Below are 14818 nucleotides of genomic sequence, written 5' to 3'. Positions count from 1 at the left end.
CATTTTACTAAGTATATGTTCTTTTTTCTGAAGCAGAATAAAAGAAGTGAAACTGAAAATTAAATTATAAATTTTGTTTAAAATGGAAGCCATCTATATAAGGTCCACTTCAAGTCTATGGTTCTGTGTTTCCAGAGTTACTATTTTTGTTTTGTCTTTGAAACTGTGTGCATGTTTTTTCATCATTATATATCATCATTTGTATTTACATAATTCTTTTTATAAGAGGCATTCTATTTTATCGACACTGACTCATTAATTCTCATAGTATGCTGATGAACCAACTTAGCAGCAAAAGTACAAAAATTTGAACAGAGAAGAATTATGGTACTCTCCCAGACATAAACTACTTGAGTAAAAGTTTAAGGTAACAACGAAACCATTGTTAGCTCAGGAGGCTAGGGTGCTCACTGTTTTCCTGTTGAAGCTTCCCAAGCTCTGGACCCATCTACATGAACTAGGTTAATTCTAGGAGAGTCTAACTCATAAAAAAGAGGGATGTTGAACCTGTTGTGATGACATCTTTCTTCTGGTTCTTTCTACTTTGGGTAGCCCAATCTACTGCTAGACCCTTTTCTCTCTCAAAGGGTACTCTCAACTTTGGATCCATACTTGCAGTCCAAGCTCATTCCTAAAACAGCTATATAGAGGCTCTTTTTCTCATTATGTCCCATCTGAGAGCCCTAATTTATGTGTGGTCTATGTCTGGGATTTCTCCAAAAGGGAATAGAAAATTACTCAGTGTAAATTGTTTTGAGGTACAAAACAACTATGTATTTCTTCCATACAAAAGCAACATGTATAACACAAACGTTCATAAGCACTTCTTGACAAAAATTTAAATTTGAAACAGTAACTATTTTTATGCTCTTCTAGGAAGTAGGTGCTTAAAACAATGAAACACCCTATGAGATTTATCTCCTTTATATTATAGTTAGCTTTTAATACTATGAGGGAACCTGAACCTCTAGTATGAGAACTAGAATCTCTGCTGTGACCACACCCTTTTCAGGTTGCTTATCCACTTTCTTTGAAGTTCACCTGTCATCCAACTCTTATCTGTGTCCCCAAGAAGGTATAGCATGGGCAGTGGGCACACCCAATAAAATCATCTTGGCAGATAGGCTAGACAGCTTGAGAGCAACCAACAGTGTTCAGACCCATCAATGAGTTTGGGAGGTCCCTACCCAAACATGTGAAGACTTCCATTGAAGGGTGGTTATGAAGGCAGCTGAAGCAAGCATCGTAAAGCACTTAGAGCTTGGAGTATTGTCATCTATCCTGATATTTTTTGTCTTGTTACTGAAATTTGATGACTCTGGAGGAGAATGTGCAATTCTGTCTCACTTAAATCCAATTTATGTAGTGAGTCAAGACCACCTCATGATATTATTGGTCCTCTTTGATAATGAAGATTTTCTTTGATAATTCTATTTTTTTCTATTTTATTATAGATAATTATAATTATCTATTCTATTATATAATAGAATTATATAATGCTTTAAGATTTGCAAGGTACTTTACATTTATTATCTCATTTGATTTATGTCTTCTGGAAATTCAGACTAGGAGTTGTACTCTCCTACTTACTGGTGGTCATTATAGTATTTGTATGGGGTAAATCCCATAGTAAGCTTGGCACTGATTAAGGAATACAGGAGTTTATGGGTTCACTCCCCAAAAATTCAAGCAGAAGATCACTATTAGGTTCATCTAGGAAGCAACTGGATTTAAAGGCATCAAAACTACAAGTGTTGGGAAAAGAAAGAAAATATCCTCCCATCTCCACATGAAGTCCCACCTTTCTGGGAATGAAAGGTTAAACATCAGAGGGTAGAATCAACTGTTTTAATATCTATTGAGTCTGCAGATATTAGTGCCTCTGTGGCCCAACCCATTTGATGAATCCCTTTCCCACTGCTTCTATCTGGGGCCAAAGGATTGTTACTTCTACTGGACAGCTAGTTCTTTTATCACTGACATATTAAGTATAGCACAAAAAAAAAGGACAGGGTAAATATGTGACCAGAAGAAGCCTGATTTCAAAGATAGTACACATGGCACTGGAAGGGATTCAACTCCAGCCCTACTTCATGGGTCACGCTTTATCCAGAACTAATCAAAGGTATTCATTCCCCTGATTATATGCAGTGTTGAATTGGATATCACTGAGTCAAGATCTAAATCTTAGTTTTAACTCTGTTTAAATAGAAGCAAATCACTTTACCTCTCAACCTCGTTTTTAAATCTACAAATGGGAATAAGAATACATACTATTATTTATTGTGATAAGAATATTTCATCAAAACTTAAGGCACTGTATAAATGTGAATAATCAAGGAAGGAAAAGTCAATTCTTTCAGCCTTTAGCAAAAAACCCTTTTGGTCTGATATTCTGTTCCCTTTTCTATGATAGATGAGTGTGTACTTAATATTTTTCTATCTGTAATAATAGTTATTATAGTGCTTTAAAGTTTACAAAGTGTTTTCCTTACAACCCTGTGACTGATGTAAGGTAAGTAGTATTGTCCCAATTTGTAAATGAGGAAAACAAAACTCAGTGAAAATGACGTCCTACAAATCACGTAGCTAGTAGATAGTAAACCAAGAAGTTCATTGCTCTTTCATGATACATTGACATAAAGAAAAATAACAAGCTTTATTTTTTCATAATTTTAAACATTTTTTCCAAATTGACAAAATTTTAATTCTTCTTTGGTACTTCACTATATTCATGATTCTGTTTGTGTATCTACTGTCCTCCAATGAAAGATGAAATATATCTCTGTGCCTTAGTAGACATTCTTCATTTTAGATGATGATGAAGAATGTGTCACCTTGTAAGTGTGCTGGTGATGAACTTTTTCCACTTAAGGAAATTGGACCTGCATTTATAGACCTACCTCATGACTAAATTCTGGCTTATGATCTTCCAGAGCTTTTATACCATTGGCACAGCCACAGAAAACCCCGAGTCACCTTATTCTTTCTGATTCAGACTGATTCTTTATTGCTCCATCATGTCTCTCATAAGCTATAAGAATAGAAATTCTAAATGTTCCATGAAGAATATTCTTCTCTTATAGCAAATATTAGCTTATTTTTACATCTTTGAGCTACAGTTTAATTGAAATTCTGTATTCTTACAGCTTTGTAAAAACTTTTTTTTTAAATTTTCAGATCCATATGTAAAAGTGTCACTAATGTGTGAGGGTCGAAGATTAAAAAAAAGAAAAACAACTACCAAAAAAAATACTTTAAATCCAGTTTATAATGAAGCCATCATTTTTGATATTCCTCCTGAAAATGTGGACCAAGTCAGTCTCTTGATTGCTGTCATGGATTATGATAGGTAAGTATCTCTTCCTGTATAAAGTCTTTTCAAAATGCATAATTAGATTTTAAGCTATATTATCTGTATTTTAAATTCATTTTCTATTATTATAATGTTTCAAATTATCAGTAGATTAAGTGAAATATCAGATATATGCATACATTTAAGGATTTTTTTAAAAAACTGCTGTAATTCTAAGCAGTGTTAGCTAATGGGAAAAGTATCATGTTAGAATATAAGTAGTATTTATATGTTGTGACAAATCACTTACACTGGAGTTTATTTTTTTCATCTTTAAATGAGGTTAGCCATTGCTCCTCTATGATTCTAAGAAACAAAGAGTAAGTAGCATAAATAATCCAGTCTATAAACTGTCAAACTGACCTTAAGGCTATTTTGCATATCAAAATCTAGCTCACTAATTAACAAATTAAATGCATGCTTTTTGGCTTAGTATTCAAGGTCCATTATAATCTAACATAACATATTTTTCACTATTTTCTCACACAAACCCCGATCTAATTCAGAAAAACTGTCCAATTTACTGTCCCCAAAAGGTCTGGTACCTCTGGAACTTTGTTCATGCTGTTCCCCTTATTTATAATGCATTCCTTTTCTTCTCCACCCCTCAACACATACATATATATGTTTACTGTGAGGCTTTATTGTGTTAAATAAAATTGCATAAAATGGGTTTCACCTTGTGTAACTTTATTTGGTTGATTTATTCTACAAAAAGCTTTATTCTAGACAGCTCTTGAGCTTTCCCAATCCCCAATGGAGTGAAACAAGGTTGTGTGTGTGCTCTCATGATTTCTAGTGTGATATGTTCAGCCAGGTTGTTAAACATCTTCAATGAGAACAAACATGGCATCAAAGTCACCTGCCAACCTGATGGTACATTCTTCAACTGGAAAAGACTAAAAGTCAAAATTAAAATATGACTGTTGATGCATGATGTTTGTTTGCAGATGATCACTCAATGCAGCCTCCAAAGCTGAGATAAGACAAAGTATGGATCAATTCTCTGCTGCTTGTGCTAATTTTTGGCCCTAACAATTAACACCTATATTATGTATGAGTGTATAGATAGATATGAATGCACATATATATATATATGTATGTATGTATGTATATATATATATTATATATATACACACATATGTTTGAAATAACTACAGTTATCCTTTCAATGTTATAACTTTCTCTTTCATGATGTTGACATATTGAGGGTCAGCATAAGAATTTAAATGGCAATTTTGGGGAATTTTGCATGACAGCAGATGACACCTACTAAAATAAAATTTTAATTCCATGAATGATTTGCATATTTTTGATGTATGGAAATTTATATTTGAAAATAAAATTAAAAGCATAATCTCAATTATTCTTAGGGTAGGACACAATGAGGTAATAGGAGTATGTAGGACAGGACTTGATGCTGAAGGTCTTGGAAGAGATCATTGGAATGAAATGCTAGCCTATCACAGAAAACCAATAACTCATTGGCATCCATTGCTAGAAGTAAGTCTACCTTTGTGGTTCTGATCTGTGTTTTGTTAGTGCTTTTTGTTAAATTATTTTTGTGGGAATAATGTCATGAATTTGAATACAATTTGTTAATGCATATTTTTATCATTTTAATTTTTATTTTAAAAATTGTTAATTTTTAAAATCACCTGCATTTTCTAGTATAATTTTTCTGCTTTATACATGGAGATGCATTCTTTATAATAAATCAGTAAAAGAGTGGGGGGGGGGAAGTGCAGCAAAACAAAGTCTTTGCTTTTTAAGTCTGATATAGTATTAGGTATTCCAAACCCATAGGCTCCAGACTATGTAGATTAGGACAACACATTCTTACTTTCCTTCTTTCAGACCAAGCTTGGTCATTACAATTTTGTATCATTCAGTTTCTCTTGTCTTATAATTATTTCCATTTAATAGATGATGGTGTAGCAGTACCAAACTAAAACTTGCTAGGAAAACTGGAAAATATGTCATATAATATGTCAGAAACTCAGCATAGACCTACATCTCACATCCATTACCAAAATAAGGTCAAAATGGGTCTATGATTTGGGCATAAAGGATGATACCATAACCAAATTAGAAGATTAAGGAATAATTTACTTATCAGATCCTTGGAGAAGGGAGAAATTTATGATCAAAGAAGAACTAGAGAACATTATGAAAAGCAAAATGGACAACTTTGGTTACATTAAATTAAAAAGTTTTCACCCCAAAAAACCAATACAAACAAGATTAAAATGGAAGTACACAGTGTTTCTAATAAAAGTCTCATTTCTAAAATATATAAATAACTGTATCAAATTCATAAGAATACAAGTCATTCTCCAAATGATAAATGGTCAAAGGTTATGAGTAGATAATTTTCAGATGAAATTAAAGCCATCTATAGTTATATGAAAAAATGTTGTAAATCACTATTGATTAGAGAAGTGAAAATTAAAACAACTCTGAGGTACCACTTCACATCTCTCAGATTGGCTAAGATGACAGGAAAAAATAATGTAAATGTTGGAGAGAATGTGGGAAAACTGGGACACTAATGCATTGTTGGTGCAGTTGTGAAATGATTCAACCAATCTGGAGAGTGATCTGGAAGGATACTCAAAGAGCTATAAAATTGTGCATATCCTTTGACCCAGCAATGCCATTACTGGGTCTATATCCCAAAGAGATCATAAAAGATCATAAAGGAGGGAAAAGGGATCACATGTGCAAAAATATTTGTAGCAGCCCTTTATGTGGTAGTAAAGATTTGGAAAAGGAGTGGATGCTCATCAGTTGGAAAATGGCTAAACAAGTTGTGTTACATGAAGGTAAAGGAATATTATTCTTCTGTAAAAATGATGAACAAGCTGATTATACACACAAACAGCTCTTGAATGCTGCTCTTCTTGGTTTCTTGTGTTTCTTGGCCCCACATTGGGTGTCATTTTTTATGGGAGCCTCCTGCTAGTGGCTATTGGGGATCTAATTCTGACCAGCAGAATAGATCCCTTCATGTGAGAGGAAGATAACAATACAAGGAGACTGAGAAAGTTGCATTCTCTGATCTCTCTCCTCTTCCCTCTTCCCTCAGATTTATTTCATTTCCAATTCACAAACAACATCTGCATCAGTAAAGGCTGATTTGCAATTCCTTCAAATGCTTTATGATTCACAGCTGTGGGGGCTTTTGGAGAATCACCTGCCTCTTCACACTTAGGCGTGGTCCTTAACAGTGGTATGCAAACATTCTGGAGAGCAATCTGGAACCATGCTCAAAGGGCTATAAAACTGTGTATATCCTTTGATCCTGCAGAGCCATAACTGGATCTAATCACAAGGAAATCATAAATGAGGGAAAAGGACCCACATATGCAAAACTGTTTGTAGCAGTTCTTTTTGTGATAGCAAAGAATTGGAAAATGAGTAGATGCCCAAGAATTGGAGAAAGCCTATGGTATATGAAAGTAATGAAATATTATTGATCTATAAAAAATGATGAACAAGCTGATTTTAGAAAGGCCTGCAAAGATTTACCTTAACTGATGTTGAGCAAAACAAGCAGAACTGGGAATATAAGAACAAGAATATTTGATGATCAACTATGAAAACTTGGTTCTTCTCAGTGATTCAGAGATCCAAAGCAATCCCAATAGACTTTGGACAAAAAATGCCACCTGCATTCAGAAAAAGAACTAAGGAGATAGAATCCAACACATGCTATGTTCACTCCTTTCTCTCTTTTTTTTCCCTCTCCCATGTTTTTTTTTTTCCTTTTTGTTCTGATTTTTCTCTCCCAACATGATTGATAAAACAAAGTGTATTAAAATAAACATTTTTAAAAAGTAATTTTAGAGCATTTTTTCATATGATTAGAAATGGCTTTAATTTCTTCATCTGAAAATTACCTGTTCATATCATTTGTGCATTTATCAACAGGGAATTGCTTATATTCTTATTTGAGTCAATTTTCCATATATTTTAGAAATGAAGCCTTTATCAAAAATTTTGGCTATAATTTTTCCCCAGCTTTCTCTTTCCCTTATAATTTTAGTTGCATTGGTTTTGTTTGTGCAAAACCTTTTTAGTTTAATGTAGTCAGAATTATACATTTTGCATTTCATAGTGTTCTGTAGTTCTTCTTTGGACACAAATTTCTCCCTTCTTCAGAGATCTGAGAGGTAGACTTTCACTTGTTCTTCTAATGTGCTTATATGTGAGTAAATAATTAACCCATTTCAACCTTATTGTGTTTTGAGGTGTTAGATGTTAGTCAATGCCTAGTTTCTGCCATACTATTTTCCAGTTTTCCCAGCAAATTTTGTTACTTTTCATGCCAGAAGTTGGAGTCTTTGCGTTTATCAAACACTAGATTGCTATAGTCATTGACTATTATGTTTTGTGAACCTGTACTATTCTACTGATCAACTAACCAATTTCTTAGCCAGTAGCAAATGGTTGTGATGACCATTGCTTTGTAATATAGTTTTAAGTCCAGTACAACTAGAACATCTTTATTTTCATTTTTTCCATTAATTCCCTTGAAATTCTTGATTTTTAATACCCTAATACATGGTCAGTTTTGTTTTGGTGCCATGTAGCACTGAGAAAAAAAGAATATTTGTTCTATCCCTATTTAATTTTCTCCCCAAATCTATCAAATCTAAATTTTCTAAAATTATATTCACCTCTTTAACTTTCTTATTTATTTTATGATTAGATTTACCTAATTCTGAGAGAAAGAAGTTGAGATTTCCATTAGTATAATTTTGCTATCTCTTTCTTCTTGTAATTCACTTAATTTCTTCTCTAGGAATTTGGATGCCACATGACTTGGTGTGTATATAGTTAATGTTGATATTACTTCATTTTCTATGGTACTTTTTAGCAAAACATTGTTTCCTTCCTTTTTTCTTTTAATTAAATCTATTTTTGCTTTTGCTTGATCTAAGATTAAGATCACAAATCCTGCTTTTTTTTTTTTACTTCAGCTGAAACATAATATATTCTGTTCCAGCCTTTTACCTTTACACTCTCTCTGTCTCTCTGTCTCTGTCTCTGTCTCTGTCTCTGTCTCTCTCTGTCTCTCTGTCTCTGTCTCTGTCTCTCTCTCTTTATATATATATATATATATACTCTAAATGTGCTTCTTGTAAATAACATATTGTATGATTCTGGCTTTTAATTCATTCTGCTGTCTGCTTCTATTTTATGGGAGAGTTCATCCCATTCACATTCATAGTTAAGATTACTAACTGTATTTCCTACCATCTTATTTTTCCCAATTATACTTTTCTCTCTCCTTTTATCCTTTCCCTTCCCACCAGTGTTTCCTTTCTGACCACCCCTTCCCTCAATCTGCTTTCCCTTTTTTCAGTCTTACTTCTCTTATTTATCCTTTTCACTTTCTACTTCTGCATTCTCTCCTGTTAAGCCTCCTCCATTGTTTTCCCTTTTTCTCTCCTATTACCTTATAATATGAGACAAATTTCTACATCAAACTAAGTATGTTTGTTATTCCCTCTTTGAACCATAACCTATGAGATTAAGGTTCAGAAAATACTCATCCCTCTCCCTTCTTTCCTTTGACTGTAATAGGTCTTTTGTGCTTCTTCTTGTAATGTAACTCACCCCATATTACTTCCCCATTCCTCTTCTCTGAGAACAATTCCTTTTCATCCCTAATTTCCTTTTTTTTGCTGAGGCAATTGGGGTTAAGTGACTTGCCCAGGGTCACACAGCTAGGAAGTGTAAAGTGTCTGAGGCCGGATTTGAACTCAGGTCCTCCTGACTTCAGGGTTGGTGCTCTATCCACTATGCCATCAAGCTGCCCCCCTAATTTCCTTTTTATATCATTACATTAAAGTCAACATAACTGCCCTGAAAAAGATACTGTTTTTCCATATAGGGATGTAAACATTTTAGCCTTTAAAAACATAACTTTTTCCTTCTATTTTTTAATGCTTCTCTTGAGTTATACTTGGAGTTCAAATTATCTGTTTAGCTCTAGTCTTTTTATCAGAAATGATTGAAAATCCCCTATTTCATTGAATATCCATCTTGTCCCCTGAAAGATAATGCTTCATTTTTCTGGGTAGTTGATTCTTGGTTATAGTTCAAGATTTTTTGCCCTCTGAAATATATTTCAAGCCCTCAAATCCTTTAATGTAGAAGTTGCTATGTTTTGGATAATTCTGATTTGGATCCTCAATATTTGAATTGTTTCTTTCTGTCTTCTTGTACTATTTTCTCCTTGATCTGCTAATTCTGGGATTTAGCTACAGTATTCCTTGGCATTTTCATTTTGAGGTATATATTTCAGGATGTGATCAATGGATCAATTTTGCTCTCTGGTTCTAGGGTATCAGAACAGTTTTCCTTGATGATTTCTTAAACAATGTTATCTAAGCTCTTTTTTACATTGTGGCTTTCAGGTAGTCCAATAATCCTTAGATTGTGACTCCAGTATCTATTTTCCAGGTCATTTGTTTTTCCAATGAGGTATTTTATATTTTTTCTATATTTTCATTTTTAAAATTTTGTTTGACTTATTCTTGATGTCTCATTAAGTCATTCAGTTCCATTTGTCAAGTTCTAATTTTTAGTGAATTATTTTCTTCAATTAACTTTTTTATTTTCTTTGCATTTGGTCACTTGTACTTTTAAAGGAGTTTTTTTGTTCGATGGATCTTTTTTCCCATTTCACGAATTCTATTTTTATAGTTGTTTTCTTTTTCCATTTTGCCCAATTTTTTAAAAGAAGTTGTTTCTTTCAGTATAATTTCTTCTTTCACCAAATTTGTTTTTTTGTTTTCTTTAGTCAAGTTGTTGGCTTTTTTCCCAAAATTTTCATAACTCTCCTGTAATGTTCTCATTTCTTTTCTCCATTTTTCTTCACTCCTCTAAAATGCTTTTTAAATTCTTTCAAGAAAGCCTTTTGAACTGGAGACCACTCATATCCTCCGTTGAGGCTTCATCTGAAGGCATTTTGATTTTGCAGTCCTATTCTGGGTTTGTCTTCTGATCTTTCCTGTAGTCAGAGCTTTTTTTCCTTTTTTTTGCTCAGTTTTAAAGGTTGAGGTCTGCTCCTAGGACTCAGAGAAGATGGTCCTGAGCTTCCTCTGCAGGGAGACAGGAACTTCTCACTAACTGCACTGGAGCTGATTGTGCTGCAGGCTTTCCTTCTACATTGTGTGCCAAAGCTCACCTGTTGTGTTGGGGTTCATAGGTGAGGATACTCACAATTTTCCTTCTGCACTTCTATTGGAAGTCTTACAGCTGGTCTGCTGATCCACTGGCCTTCTGAACCATAACAAAGTAGCCAATGCTGAATTTTGAGTTAGAGCCTCCTGATAGATTCCCTCAATTGAGCCTCACACCATGCCTGTGCTAGGCCATGTTTCCTTCTGCCCAATTGAAATTGACCTTTCCTGAAGTTCTTCTAAGATGTCTTAAACCGGAAAATTATTACACTCTGAATATTTGTGGTGCTATCACTCCAAAATCTGTTTAGAAGCTTGATCTAGTGTGGATATGTGTGTATGTATATATGTGTGTGTGTATATATACACACACATGTAGATACACATGCATATATACTTACATTCACACACATACATGCATACATATATACAAATACACTCACATATATATGTAAAACAATATTAATATGACTGACATAATGTAGATTTATCTATTGATTGAATCTTTCTTAAGTTTGACTTTGTCTGAGATCAATGATTTCTACCCTCCTTTTTTTCTTATGAGACATCTCACATTCTATTCTATATTTTCATTTTTTTATATTTTGTTTTATTATTTCTTGATCTCTAATAACTTCACTGACTCCAGCTTGCCCAATTCTAATTTTCAAAGAATCATTTTCTTCTTTTAGACTCTGGATCTCCTCTAGTTGGTTGACTTTCTTTCCATAATCTTTTTTTTTCTTGGATTGTTCTTTAATTATTGTTATTATTTTTAGTGTTCCTCTGGTCTCATTTTATTTCTAAAGTCTTTTTTGAGTTCTTCTATTAATTCTTTTTGGTCAGATAGTTATTTAACATTGAACTTTGGGTAGAAGATTTCTTTTTGTTACTTCAGTATCCTCATCTGAATATATATCTTTACCTTTCCTCTTCCCATAGTAATTTTCTATTATTGGGTTCTTTCTTCTTTGCCTACTTTTTTTTTCTTTTTTTTAATAAGAGCTTGTTCATGTAATTAACTCGAATCCTGAGGTGAAGGAGATAATGCCTCTGGCTTCAGATCTTCCTTCAGTTCTCCCCTCTGGCCAAATCCCCAAACCAAGAACTCTGCCTTCCTATGCCTCCAGCCACCAGCTTCCCTGCCCTCAACAGGTGCCAGTATTAGCAGTTCAGTTGTGCTTGTCTTTTTTTTTTTTTTTTTTTTATCCACAAGAAAGCTTCCCTCAATGTCCCTGGATTTAGACACTTCCCCAACTCCCCACAGTATTTTAAAGCTACCTCTAAACCCAGATAGCCCCAAGGGTCTCCACTGATGCTTTAGCAGAACTTGACTGGAAGTTTTTACACTAAAACCTTAGTCCTGAGATCTTTCTTCCAGTCTTCTCCGGTTGTCCCCAGAGGATTTTTGTTCCATGCCAGTCTTATTTGTTTTTCACCAGTCTACAATCACCCTCAGATACAATTTTGTTTTGTTTGTGGAGGAAATCTGGAGACCTTGGAATTTTCTGACCTACTCTGACATGTTTCCACAACCCTCCCCATCAATTACTTTTAAAAAGCACTCCAGAAAGTATTCAGTTCTGTCTTAGCCCTAAATGCAACCACTTTAGAATTGTAGCAACATATTTCAGCAATATATGCTCTCATAAAGGAATAGGGATAACAAATAAGAAGTGAGAGTAGGGTAAAGGGAAGAGAGCCAGAGAAAACAGCTCTAATTTTTAAAAAAGGTTAAAGGACACCAACTAACAGGACATAATACAGTGTTTAAATCACAAGAAAAAAAACCTTATAACTTGAAAAAACAATTTTATTGACAGATGGAGGAAAACAAAATCCAATTCATAACTTTTAATGTCATTGGAATCAAAAATTCAATAAAACAAAAAAAAGTGCCAGATTGGATAAGAAAACAAAATCCTACAATCTGTTGCTTACAAGAAATACATTTTGAAAAACAAAGACATGGTCTCATTTCCAAAATATATAGAGAACAGACCCTGATTTATAGGAAACCAAACCATTCTCCAATTGATAAATGGTCAAAGGATATGAACAGACAATTCTCAGATGATGAAATTGAAATTATTTCCACTCATATGAAAGAGTGTTCCAAATCACTACTGATCAGAGAAATGCAAATTAAGACAACTCTGAGATACCACTACACACCTGTCAGATTGGCTAAGATGACAGGAACAAATAATGATGAATGTTGGAGGGGATGTGGGAAAACTGGGACACTGATACATTGTTGGTGGAACCGTGAACAGATCCAACCATTCTGGAGAGCAATTTGGAACTATGCCCCAAAAGTTATCAAACTGTGCATACCCTTTGACCCAGCATTGCTGTTATTGGGATTATATCCCAAAGAAATACTAAAGAGCGGAAAGGGACCTGTATGTGCCAAAATGTTTGTGGCAGCTCTTTTTGTTGTAGCTAGAAACTGGAAGTTGAATGGATATCCATCAATTGGAGAATGGTTGGGTAAATTGTGGTATATGAAGGTTATGGAATATTATTGCTCTGTAAGAAATGACCAGCAGGAAGAATACAGAGAGGCCTGGAGAGACTTACATCAACTGATGCTGAGTGAAATGAGCAGAACCAGAAGATCACTATACACTTCAACAATGATACTGTATGAGGATGTATTCTGATGGAAGTGGAAATCTTCAACATAAAGAAGATCCAACTCACTTCCAGTTGATCAATGATGGACAGAAATAACTACACCCAGAGAAGGAACACTGGGAAGTGAATGTAAATTGTTAGCACTACTGTCTATCTACCCAGGTTACTTATACCTTCGGAAGCTAATACTTAATGTGCAGCAAGAAAATGGTATTTACACACATATATTGTATCTAGGTTATATTGTAACACATGTAAAATGTATGGGATTACCTGTCATCGGGGGGAGGGAGTGGAGGGAGGGAGGGGATAATTTGGAAAAATGAATTAAAAAAAAAAAAAGAAAGAAAAACAAAGACATACAGAAAATAAAACCAATTGGTTGGAAAATTTTAACTGTTCATTAAGTTAATCCAAAATTCAGTAATTGCCATCATATCAGTCAGTCAAAGCTAAAACATTCAAAAAATTTAAAAAGAAAGTAATTTTATGCAGGGAAGAACCATAAACAATCAATATTATCAATAATTAATCTATCTCCTTTAAAAGACTTAGCACACAAATTCCTAAAGGAAATATATATATATATATATATATATATATATATTTATACACACACACACACACATATATATATCCTTATATTTGTATGTGCTTTATTATGTGATGTGTATGTGTACTTAATGCTGCTTCAAATTATAAGTTCATAGAGGGCCATATTGTTTATATTTGTACTATATATATATATCACATTTGAAGTGAAAAACCAGTATTAAGCAGTAGCAAACTCTATCTATATTTCTCAATTTTGTGCGATTTGAATTTTCTGTCTTTCAGTTACCTGGACGGGCTACTAGTTTTGATAGTCAAGGATCCTGTTCATCTCCCAAAAAACTACCCTCCACACCTTAGTATCTTCAGAATAAAGTTAACATAGCAACCGGGATCATCATATCTACAAAAAGAGATGGTTTGGCTTCCTCATCTGAATAATATGCATAGTATTCTATTGGGTTAATGTTGTTTCTCTTTATATTTTGCCTTTGTCTTACTGATCATAATAATTTAATATTTCAGAAAGAGAAGAAACATTTCTTCTTTATTATTCCTATTATTATGTTGTTATTATTATTGTTAAAGGACCATACACTATTAGTCTAAGTAGTATTTCTAGAATTTGTACTTCTTTATATAAGTATTTACATCAGATGCAAATAATAAATTCCTTTTTCAGTAAAATACATAACCATACAGTTATTGTTAAAGGTAGCATAATAGTTGTATGACTATAGTTTTAGATGCTGTAATTATATGGACAGTTTCAACTGAGTGAACATAGGAAAGTCATTTAAACTTTATAAGAGTAGATTTCTTTGTCCTTAAGTTGAATTTTTTTTTTACCATTGTTCTTTCTACCTCTGAAGTCCTATGTTTTCATTTTGTACTCTTTACATTAATAAATAATGGAAGTTTGAAGTTTATTGTAAAATTCTCATGACAATGATCATTTTCCTTAACAGTATTCTTGATGTTATTTTTTCTGGCGTTATACTAGACATTTCATCTATTCTATAGAAGTTTTTGATCTCTTGCAGAGATTGTGTTGTTGATAAAATAGAAATTTTTT

General features: G+C 33.5%; 1 protein-coding gene across 2 annotated transcripts in view; it reads left to right on the top strand.

The window, feature by feature from the left end:
• Positions 1 to 14328, top strand: part of SYT10 (synaptotagmin 10) — a 78408-nt gene extending 64080 nt beyond the window's left edge. For both annotated transcript variants that reach the window (XM_074267214.1, XM_074267215.1), the window contains exons 5-7: positions 3181 to 3352; positions 4729 to 4858; positions 14029 to 14328. In XM_074267214.1, coding sequence (XP_074123315.1) covers positions 3181 to 3352; positions 4729 to 4858; positions 14029 to 14103 — 377 coding nt within the window. In that variant the 3' untranslated portion in view covers positions 14104 to 14328. The remainder of the gene's footprint in view (positions 1 to 3180; positions 3353 to 4728; positions 4859 to 14028) is intronic.
• The last annotated feature ends 490 nt before the right edge of the window (positions 14329 to 14818 follow it).

This window comes from Sminthopsis crassicaudata, chromosome 5 (assembly GCF_048593235.1).
Source record: "Sminthopsis crassicaudata isolate SCR6 chromosome 5, ASM4859323v1, whole genome shotgun sequence".
NCBI classification, from domain to species: Eukaryota; Metazoa; Chordata; class Mammalia; order Dasyuromorphia; family Dasyuridae; genus Sminthopsis; species Sminthopsis crassicaudata.
Note: the sequence above shows the minus strand (reverse complement) of the source record. Positions and strands in the feature narration are given on the sequence as shown.